Consider the following 12,051-nt stretch of genomic DNA (forward strand, 5'->3'; position numbering starts at 1 on the left):
AGCTCTTCTGGACAGAGTGGAGGCTAAGGCTCTTCGTCTCATCAGCTCTCCTCCTCCTACTGATAGTCTTCTACCTCTTAAATTCCGCCGCGAAGTTGCCTCTCTTTTTATCTTCTATCGATATTTCCACGCTGACTGCTCTTCTGAACTTGCTAACTGCATGCCTCCCCCCCTCCCGCGGCCCCGCTGCACACGACTTTCTACTCATGCTCATCCCTATACTGTCCAAACCCCTTATGCAAGAGTTAACCAGCATCTTCACTCTTTCATCCCTCACGCTGGTAAACTCTGGAACAATCTTCCTTCATCTGTATTTCCTCCTGCCTACGACTTGAACTCTTTCAAGAGGAGGGTATCAGGACACCTCTCCTCCCGAATTTGACCTTTCTTTTGGCCACCTCTTCTGATTCTTTTATGGGAGTAGTGATTAGCGGGCTTTTTTTATTATTGTTTTCTTTTGTGCCCTTTGTTGTAAAAAAAAAAAAAAAAAAAAAAAAAAAAAAAAAAAAAGTCACTAGTCTTGCCACTGTAGATCATAAAATCAAGGACATACCCAGACCTGCAGTCACACAGCACAAACAGCTTGATCCCGAAACGATGCCTCTTAGAGGGAATATATTGGCGGAAGTGTAGGTTCCCTCTGTATAGGATCAGGGACTCGTTAATGATCATTTTCTGATGGGGGTTGAAGAAGCTCCGGAACCGTTGATGCATCATCTCGTAGAAGACTCGTACCTTCCACAAGGAATCACGAAAGTGGACGTCCGTGTTGGTGACAAAGTGGAGGAAGCGCAGGATGGCATGATACCGATCACAAGACATATATTTCCCTAAACCGCTGGTGGAAATTATGTCGCCAGTGATCCAATAATCAGCCAGCCTGTGCTTCTTGATGTGGGCCATCAACATCGTCAGAGCCATGAACACATATGTCTCTGCCATGGTCTGGTTTCCAGGATCTCATGTGTCCGCCTGGTTCTTGATTTCCGAGAGTGACCTGGAGGTCGTGGTGAATGCTGATTTGATCACTCACATAGGTCACTACCTCTTCGTCAAAAAAGGCAGAGAACAGAGATCTGGGAGACGAGTCTGCATCACAGGGAAAATTGGAACTGATTCCACTCCCATGCACATCCTCGTCAAAGGATGCATCTTGGGGTTGGAATCCAGCCCCATCAGTCCATGCCCATGGCTCATCATGAGGTTGACGTCCTCCACGCCCACCTTGTCCTCGTCCACGTCCGCGTCATCGTCCAGCTTCTCCTCGTCCTCGTTTGGCAGCCTCTCCTTGTCCAGCACTTCCTCGTCCTCGTCCTCGTTCGGCAGCTTCTCCTCGTCCACGGGCAGCACGGTCTCCACGCCCACGACCACGAGGACGCCCGCGGAGAGCAACGGGCTCGGGATCGTCCACTACCTCGTCGTCAGCTACCCGTGCAGCACCTTCAGGATGATAGCTCGGGTCTTGTGAGCTATCCGGTGACTCAGGTGATGCCTCTTCCTCATAAACTCGGGGACGATGCACAGGAAACTCTTCCCCAGGGTCCCTGTCCTGATCACTATCGGGGGGCATTTCCTCAGGAGAAGGTTCACGTCGTTGTTGGCGACGACAAGGTGGGGGGCATTGCGTGGGTGGCTGGGGCGGGCAGTGGTGAGGGGGAGCGTGAGGGTGAGTGTGGTGTCCACGTAGGTGACCTTACCTTCCGTTTAACACCTCCTGCAGGCTTGAATAGCTCCTGACGACTCATCCTAATTCTTCTTGAACTCGTTGAGGGGTGTGCTTTGTCCAGGAGAGGGGGATGCAGGGCAGGAACAGCTGTAGAAGGTCCTGGGAGCAAAGAATCTTGGGATGTGGCAGTAGCGTGGGTCGGGTCGCCACCTAAGCCCAGGTCACCCACGAGGTCAACCACGTGACCCATGCGACCACTATCCACACTGGATTTCTCCAGCAACCGCTGAATTTCACAGTTCAGAACCTGCCTTTTGTATAAATAAGAGTACTTTTTCAACGGGGAAGGCGTCACTCGTCCTATAGGCAACGATACGTCCCCCCTGGATGATTCTAGAATGCTGGCTGACTCACTCGTTTGGTTGCCACTTTCATCATCTTTTTCACCTTCATCTACATCAATATCACCTTCACCTTCATCATCTTGGTCTAAGGCCTCATCACCTTCACCTTCGAGATCGCTCTCAAGCTCACTATCACTTTTGTTGGCGAATCCCATAAATTCGCCATCAGTCGTGAATATCATTGCCTTCACACTGAAAATCACTCTCATCACTTGGCAATTCGCCCAACTCACCACGGAGTGACAGGTCTTCATATTCCTGCAGCTTCACCAGGATAGAGCATGGTGTTAGGGCAGCTCTGGGGCGCTGGGAGCATTGGGCGGGTGGAGGCGAGGAAGCGGCGGAGGAAAGCACACGTTTGGACACATTGGAAAGTGAAATATCACGTCCTTCCATCACTGCGGCTAGTGACCAACTGACTGGTGATGCCAACACATGCTCCGGGATGCTGGGCGTGGGCTCATACCAAACTAAGCCTGCGCACGCATTTCGAATGGTAGAAATATGCACATGCCTTCTGAGCTGACATCCGGATTTTTGCCAAATTTTACGCGTGTCCTTCCAAGAGGACACCCAGAGCGGAAGGGTTAAAGAAGTGTCCACAACGGATTCAATAAGCCTTTTATTCTCAGCTTTGTTTACAATGGAACCTCGCATCTGGCGAATACATTAGTCTGAAAATATCACGCCAAATGTGACCGCCAGATCTGGGGCAAACTATAAATGGGGAAAGATTAACGAGACTTTTATCACCCAAAAGTTACCATAATTTTCCCTATATCCGTACTCTTATCCCAAGGGAGTTCATAACTACACAAAGCATCAACATAAGTAAAGGGCTACATAAAAACTCATCGATATCATGTTCAGTAGTGTTTTATTGGGCCAAAGGTGTGAGTCATGGGTTGAAGAATAACTACGAGTGGGTGGCAGCTTCTTCGTCACTGTCCTCGCTCGAGTCTTCTTTATCATCATCATCTTGGTTGGACACCTGTGAGATATACGAGGATGAGCATTGGCTCAGTTCTGCCAGAATTATATAAATTTCTTCCTGGATATTGTACAAGCGCTTTCAGAATTTATAGGTTGTATATGATACGATGTCTTACTTGACTTTCATTATTATTATGTATGAATGTAAGTGTTATTTGTATGTACAAGTAGTCCACATTAGCAGACAATTTCTACCTGAAAATAACAAAAATAAAGAGAAAAAATAGTACTGGTGTCATTAAATTGTCTTACCTGGAGTTGCCTGGTCACATTCCATTTTCCACCACTTACTCAGTGTTGCAGGTACCATCTACCCCCCCCCCCCCTTCCCCTTCTGACCAACCCCATCCCCATCCCACCTATCTCCTTTTCCCTCCTTCCTCTTTCCCTCGCACAATATCTTCTCTCTCAGCCCCTCCCCTGCCACACCCCTTCCATCCCTTCTTCCTCTCTCCCTTCCCAGCTGACTATTAATGGAGTATAGTTTAAATTCTTTCCTGCCTTGAGTATGTCGCAGATTTTGTATATAAAATTTACCTCCCGTTATATTACATGTATAATTAAGGAGGGATGATTTACTATTTTTGGGAAAAGGGCACTTCAAATAGCTGAATTAACCCTTAGAGTACGGGTGGTGATACATTTCTCTGGATGGTGTGCACGGGGAAAATTTAGGCATTTAAAAGAGGTGGAAATGGTGCCTTTCTTCTATGCAATAATTGTATATTCATCTAGTATATATGGTGGTGTAATAAAACTTCTCTCCTAATAATAATAAAAAAAGTTATGACAGCCAAAAATATTGCGCATTTTCTCGTGGCCGTGACGCGTCGTGTGGAAGCACCCCACTTGCTCTCTCTCTCTCTCTCTCTCTCTCTCTCTCTCTCTACCTACTTGGCCCTCCCTCCTCTGTCAATGTCACTACCATAGCAGTCATCACAGTCACTGACACTTTGATTCGCCTGTGCTCTACTTCCGCCCGGAGCAGAGGAACTGCTTGACGCGTCGCGAGACATGCCAGATGTATTCCGAACAAAAGTGGAAAATGATCTGTGGCCTTCGGTAGGGCTGCGCGCTGGAGATGAATAAGAGTGTGTACGGATGCCAGATGCCTCCACCATTCTTCTGAGTCAAGAACTGGCGGTATATTTGAAATGTAGGGAGCGTAGAGTGTGATGATTATATATATGATCCCCGTAGGGGTGGGGCGTGTGGTAGTGCACTTATATATATGATCGCCGTAATCTAAGGGTTAAAATAGGTAAGTATTATGATTGTAGTAATTTTGCAACAGTAAATATTAAATGCAGAGGTGGGCAAGTGTGGCATTTAGTGCAGTAGTACTGCATCACAAAAAAAGTACCGCACTACCGCAAAATTCCTGAAAATACCGCACTAAAAAATCCTGCGGTACTTTGAAAACTATCGAAGACGACATTTGCAGCGCAGCATGCTCACAGAAATTTTTTTTTACAGTGAATCGGACTCAATCAGTCAATCGGTATCAGTCTTCAGAATCAGTGATTCAGTCATTCTGACTTTTCAGTTATTGTTCAAAATCAAATACTAAATAGACAGACTAAACTACTACACTGCAAGTCTTCTTTGACCCGCGCGGTGCCGGCCATTTCAACCCTGCATCCGTGGTTGTGGCCGTTTTTTTTTTTTTTTTTTATTTATTTATTTATTTTTTTTTTTTTGTATGAGCTTAAAAAATCCTAAGCAATTGTAAGATACTGGAAAAACATGCAAAAAGTGATTTTTCGTGGACCGGAGGCAGCTGTAGCCGCTTTATCGGGGAAGGGCCAGAGGCGGTTACAGGTAACTTGATTTACGCGAGTTTGGTTTACGCGTTTTTGAAATAACGCAGGGTCCAAAATCCAAGTAAATGTTTAATTTACACGTTTTTTTCCACTTATACGTGATATTTTATGGAGTGGCCACCAAATGTCTCATGCAACTGGACTCACACGGCGCCACAGCCACACAGCTGAGCTCAGTTATTCCCACACGCCACTTGAACAACAATACAGTACCCATGCTGCCATGCTACTCAACAATAGGGGTGGGTAGGTACTGGTACCAGTACTGGTGCCAACGGTACCAGCTATACAGTACGGTACCGGTACCAATACTAGCCAGTCGCTCATGGTGTCCCTCATTTCTTTCTCACACGAGTGAGGCTGAGACTGAGTGCCTGAGTGGATATCTCGGTGATATGGATATTCTCTCTCTCTCTCTCTCTCTCTCTCTCTCTCTCTCTCTCTCTCTCTCTCTCTCTCTCCACTGAATGAAGTGAATATTTATTTTTCAATAGAAACCTACCTCGTTTGATTCACATTGTTTTTGATTTATGCGACCTCTTCAAGGACACAATACTCGCATAAATCGAGTTACCTGTATAACCGGCGCGCTCACCCCAAAAGTCTATTCTATTCAACTCGCTGTTTCTCCGTAACCACAGCACGTAAAGATCTCTAGATGGTGTCTTTAGAAAGATGAAGACTTGGTGCTTAGTACAAAATCTATCTTATTCGCTCTTGCAATGTAGGTTAAGTGTAGAGAGTGTGGGAATACAGGCAATTTCCAGGTTTAGTGCAGGAAGGGAATAAACCGTTTATTATTATTACTAGTGAAGGATGGGAAAACTTGCTCGGTACCAAAGACGGACTTATCAATCGCAACAAGGTCGCATATTTACATTATGGCAGAGATACGAGCAACATGAGCTCACCACACAACAGTTTCTTAAAGCCTGCTCAAGCCTCACTGGACCCACTGTTTGATTTGCTCAATATTAACCCTCTCGTGCACGATGACACGTTTCGCGTCATCAAAGGGTAAAAGGTCCTGGTGCATGATGACGCAATAGGCGTCATAAAAGTTTAAAAAATTGATTAAAAATTAAGTTTTTGGTGGGAGTGCGTCAAATTTGGAGTGTCATTTGTTGGGATAAGTTTCTTAATGGTAACGTGTGGCAACCTTTCTAAGAAGCATAGATGAGGAGCGTGGAGCGATTTTTAGTTGTTAGCCTACTCTGACGGGAGAGGAAAAAAATACAGTTTTCTTGGTGTAACTCAGGAACTAATAGGCATATCAGGATTTTGAAGATACCATAAGAATCCTCACTAAATTGTGCTTTGAAACATATATTCGACTCAAAAAGTTGGCCCACAAAATTTCGAGCTAGCGAGTGGGGAAGAGTTGGTACTTAGGATTTATTGTCTACAATACTCTATACATACGGAAACTTGAAACGAGTTTGTATTGTTTATTTTCCTCTATTTTTATTTGCGCATGTTCTAGTACAAGTCTTTATGAAGCCATTGAAACCAAATTTATTGGGGTACGATATATCTGTGAGGGTAAAATACATCCGGGAATGTAGAGTATCGCGGCGGCAAAACTGGTTCAATATTGGATTGGATTATAGACTTTTTGACGAAGAAAGAAATGAGAACAGTAATTAAGAATAATAAATCAAGCTGGATGGAAGTGACTAGTGGAGTCCCCCAAGGATCGGTGCTGGCTCTGATTATGTTTGTAATATATATTAACGACATGACAGAAGGGGTGGCAAGCTATATGAATATGTTTGCTGATGATGCTAAAATAATGAGGAGGGTGGCTAATGAAGAAGTCTGTGTAGCCCTGAGCCAAGATCTCGATAGAATAAGCGAATGGTCACGCAAATGGGAAATGACATTCAGTGTAGCGTGATGGAGTTTGGTAAGAGCAGTAGACGAATATCGGGGAACTACTCTCTAAGTAATGAAAGAATCATGAAAAAACTGAAGAAAAAGATCTGGGAGTGATCATAACAGATAAGTTATCCTTTGGAAAACATATAGACCGGATAACTGGGGAAACATACAATCTTCTTAGAAACATAAAAGCAGCATTTACATATTTAGATGAAGAAATGGTGAAGAAACTAATAACATCGATGATACGTCCAAGACTGGAATATGCAGCATTAGTGTGGTCACCTAGATTGAAGAAAGAAATTAGAAAGTTGGAAAGAATACAAAGAGCAGCGACTAAATTACCGGAAACTCTGAGGGAACGTACTTATGAAGAAAGACTGGAGAAATTGGGACTAACAATACTGGAGAGAAGAAGAGAGAGAGGGGACCTAATAGCATTGTATAGGGTACAAGAGGGATTGGAGAAATTGGACAGGGAATACCTAGTGATACATGACAGAAAAGTGACAAGAGGCAATGGTAAGAAATTGAAGAAGAGCGACTGTAGGAGAGACATCAAGAAATACAGTTTTCCATACAGAAGCATAACAACATGGAACGGACTTGACGAGGAGACTGTGTGTGCAAAAATGATTCATGAATTTAAAGCCAAACTGGATAATAAGCGTTATGGAGACGGGACAGCACGAGCCTAGTACGGCTCTTTCCCTGTATTTCACAACTAGGTAAATACACACTCCCTTGTGCCGGCACACACTCTCTCTATTCCTTGTGCCGGCACACACAATCTCTACTCTGTTCCCTCCTACTATATCTATCCTAAATTTCAATCCAACTCTCTTTCTGTTGTTCATTGATGATCTTTCCAAAACGAACTGTCCTATCCATTCCTACGCCGATGATTCCACTCTGCATTACTCAACTTCTTTCAATAGAAGACCCACCTTACAGGAACTTAACGACTCAAGTCTGGAGGCTGCAGAACACTTAGCCTCACACCTTACTATTATTTCCGACTGGAGCAAGAGGAACCTGGTGTCCTTCAACGCCTCAAAAACACAGTTTTTCCACCTATCCACTCGACACAATCTTCCAAACAACTATCCCCTATTCTTTGACAATGCCCAGCTATCACCTTCCTCAACACTAAACATTCTCGGTCTATCCTTAACTCAAAATCTCAACAACTGGAAACTTCACATCTCATCTCTTACTAAATCAGCTTCCTCGAGGCTGGGCATTCTGTACCGTCTCCGCCAGTTCTTCTCCCCCGCACAGTTGCTGTTCATTTACAGGGGCCTTGTCCGCCCTTGTATGAAGTATGCATCTCATGTGTGGGGGGGCTCCACTCACACAGCTCTCCTTGACAGAGTGGAATTAAAGGCTCTTCGTCTCATCAGCTCTCCTCCTCATACTGATAGTCTTCTACCTCTCAAATTCCGCTGCCATGTTGCCTCTCTTTCTATTTTCATGCTGACTGCTCTTCTGAGCTTGCTAACTGCATGCCTCCCCCCCTCCCGCAGCCCCGCTGCACAAGACTTGCTACTCATGCTCATCCCTATACTGTCCAAACCCCTTATGCAAGAGTTAACCAACATCTTCACTCTTTCATCCCTCACGCTGGTAAACTCTGGAACAGTCTTCCTTCATCTGTATTTCCTCCTGCCTATGACTTGAACTCTTTCAAGAGAAGGGTATCAGGACACCTCTCCTCCCGAAATTGACCTCTGATTTCGAACACTCCTTTAACCTCTGTTCTGGAGCAGTAAGTAGCGTGCCTTTTTTTTTTTTTTTTTCCCCCATTATACCCTTGCACTGTCTCCATAGCTGTAAAAAAAAAAAAAAAAAAAAAAAAAACTATCCCTTGTGCCGGCACACACACACTCCCGTATGTTGGCAAACACACTCTCCCTTTTACAGGCACAAACACTCTCCCTTTAGTTTATGAAGTATAAATTGTATTATACATGTGAAACAGACAAACATTTTCAAGCACTGAACCTAGGAGCTAGTACTGATAGAAACTAATTACTATCATGAGGAAATACTATGTGATTAGCTGCTACCATTTACTAAAATACTTGTTTTTAAACCATTGAAGTTGTGGATTTTGTATGCCCATATAGAGTGGGAACTGAATGTGAAAAAGAATGCAAAATAATTATGAATGGCAAAGAAATGGAGGAGGTCAATGAGTTTAAGTACCTTGGATCAGTTATGTGTAAGCATGGTGGTACAGAAAGAGAGACAAGAGAAAGGGCATTGCAAGGAAGAAGGGTGGTAGGGTCTTTGGGACGAATCATGAATGGCAGAAGTGTGAGCATGGAGGTAAAGAGGGATTTGAGAAATACAATAATAGTACCAACCCTCACATATGCAAGTGAAACGTGGGCCTGGAATGAAAGTCAAGAGGTCTAGAGTGCAGGCAGTGGAAATGAGTTATTTGAGGAGTGCTTGTGGTGTGAGTAGAATGGATGGAATGAACAGTGAAAGTATGAAAGTGTGTACAAGCGTTTTGGAATGTGTCACAGGGGTGAAGGGAAGAAGTGTGGAGTGGTGGAAGAAGTGAAGCAACAGACTTTAAAGTGGTTTGGCCACATGGAGCGAATGGAGGAGTAAGATGACCAGAAGGGTGTACGTGAGTGAGATAGAGGGAGGGAATGTTAGAGGATGACCTCCAGTGAAATGGAGAGATAGGGTGCAGGAGTATGTCAGGAAGATGGGTGAAAGATCCTTGAGAAACTTTGAGCAGGCAAGGAGGGAGTGTATGAATAGAGAGAGATGGAAACTCTTCTGCCGTGGCCATCCCCTGGTGGGAGCTCCTCGGAGCAGGCGTCAAAGAGATGATAAACCATTGCAACAATAAACTAGCGTTGCATACAGTTAGTTGCAACTGGTAATTAGTAATGGTGATAGTTAAGTTAATGTGTGTGATTGCATTAAAAAAAAAAATCTACAGGCAATTTTCCAATAACTGAATTTGAGCCATTATTTTCAGTTTATAACTATTTACTCACGGTTAAGTGACTGTGTGTGAGCTTCTACTCGCCGGCCAAAGTTGCCAATTATGCATTTTTTCTGTAGTGTTTCCATGCTGGACAACTTAGCCATCCTAGCAGCGCTGCCTTCCACATTGCAGCGAGCCAGCCATGTCATACACTCACACTCTCTCTTACTCTCTATCACAATTTCTATTGCTATCTAATTTATACTTGAAATAAGATATGAAACGGTAATTGTGGAAATTGACTCTGAGCCACCAAAATACGACATTACGCCTCCCTATTATATAGTTATGGGACACATATTTAAACTACTCCAACCGAATTTTAAATAACCTGACCTTCGACCCCCCCAGCGTGGTAACACTACACTGTGGCTGCAGCAGAAAATGCATAACTGGCAACTTGGGCCCGTGGGTAACAGTTGAGCCAGGTGGGACTCGGATTCCGTAGGAGTGCCCAGGAGTGTTTCTAGGAGGGGCACTAATTTTATACGGATTTTCGAATAGTACAGGGTTACTGGGTCCCTAACCCCCGTACTATTTGAGGGACGACTGTAGTTACTTACACATAGTCACAGTGTGTAGCTAGCATGAAAAATATATGCTGATTCAGAGAGATGGTTGGGCTTGTTTCTTTGCTACCAACAAGTTTATCCTCGGTACAGTCTTTGAAAGCCGAAACCGAAGTATTTTGAGAAACCAGTCACGTACCCCAGGTTGAGAACCCATGCACTAGAGGATCTTTCAGGGCTGTAGGGTGTTCCGGAGTGCTAAGTTCTTTGCAGTCAAACACGGACTTGTTGTAAAACTGAGGATACACATCAGGTGCAAGAAAATCTCAAGCTACAACCCTCCAGGATTCCATCTTGAAAGACTGAGGGAGCAACCATGTGTTTCAGAGTATACAGTGTCACTCTCAAATCAGTCTGAAGTGCTTGGTAGTCTGGAGGACCCTGGAGAGTTGTATGGTAGGGGTAAAGTTGGGGGCATATGCTATAGCTGTGCTCATTCTCTGTTGCATTGGCCCTTGAGCCTGTGGTGGGAGGAACCCATCACCCCGGGACACAGGGCCAGTATGACATCCTGGTTACCACAGTTTACCTTCCCCAGGTACCCATTTACCAACCAATCCAAAAGGGAGGTCGAACAGCTGGGTGAACTGCACACAGACTGCCCAGGCCAGGATTCGAACCTGGGCCTGCAGATTCATAGCTAGGCACACTAACCACTAGTTGTGGAATATCTTTAATAAATGAAACTCTCAAAGCTGCCAAGGAGTGCACTGGAGAGGGTTCAAGGTCTGGTAGCGCCTTTGCCTCGAGGGAGACAATGGAAAATATAGAGGAGAGTTGTGCTGCCAGTCTGGCTGGGGACTCAGAGTAATACAGGACTGTGTCATGAAGGACTTTCCTTTCTGAGGAGGGATAAGGAGAGGTATGTCATTGGTCTATTTGAGGATGTCAAGGGTTGTCCAAATGCAAACGACCTTAGACCTGCCATCTGAGCTCTGAAGCTCTGGTCCAAATCCACATATCAGACAAGCACTATCTGAATGGCTGATAGGCAGATAGTATCAAATGCAGATGGATACTGGGCTCATTGGACCAAGTATTTTGGTCACTTGTACTTGGCAGAGCCCCCAAGTGGACAGCTCCCTCTGGGTAATTTGCAGATGGCAGCTGCTGATCCACCAGTAAAAAAAATTCCACCCTCTCTGGCAGAGGTGAAAAGACTGTGAGGAAGTTGAAGGGTGGAAAGGCAGTTGTGATCTGTAATATCAGTGCAGAGATACTGAGAGCTGGGGGTGAAGCCATGATCACTGGTTGCATGTGGTGCTGTCTGCCAGGTGGCAGTTCAGTGCCATACCTCTTGACTGGAAGAGGGGGTTGGTTGTCCCTATCTGGAAAGGGAAAGGAGACTGACAGGGCTGCATCAATCATCATGGCATTACACAGCTCAGTGTGTCAGGCAAAGTGCTGCTGATGTGACTTTAATCTCATCTGCTAAAGGTTTCAGAGACCTGAACAATGTGGGTTCACACCCGCTGAGTCAACACTTAACTAAATCCTAGCACCTTGCATCCTTGTGGAATGCAACTCGCAGCCTCAATTTCAAGAAGGCGATCTCAAGAGGGCTTTTTGACTCAGTGCATCAAGAGGCAGGCAGTGGAAATGAGTTATTTGAGGAGTGCTTGTGGTGTGAGTAGAATGTATGGAATGAGTAATGAAAGTAGAGAAAGTTGGAAGCTCTTCTGCTGTGGCCATCCCCTGGTGGGTG

At 44.8% G+C, this 12,051-nt stretch overlaps 1 protein-coding gene across 1 annotated transcript in view; it reads right to left on the bottom strand.

The window, feature by feature from the left end:
* Nucleotides 1-479: 479 nt before the first annotated feature.
* The window catches only part of LOC126998392 (uncharacterized), a 162,937-nt gene continuing 151,365 nt past the window's right edge, over nt 480-12,051 (bottom strand). Inside the window, exon 11 of the mRNA XM_050860019.1 lies at nt 480-3,061. Coding sequence (XP_050715976.1) covers nt 2,893-3,061 — 169 coding nt within the window. The 3' untranslated portion in view covers nt 480-2,892. The remainder of the gene's footprint in view (nt 3,062-12,051) is intronic.

Source organism: Eriocheir sinensis, chromosome 2 (assembly GCF_024679095.1).
Source record: "Eriocheir sinensis breed Jianghai 21 chromosome 2, ASM2467909v1, whole genome shotgun sequence".
Lineage (NCBI taxonomy): Eukaryota > Metazoa > Arthropoda > Malacostraca > Decapoda > Varunidae > Eriocheir > Eriocheir sinensis.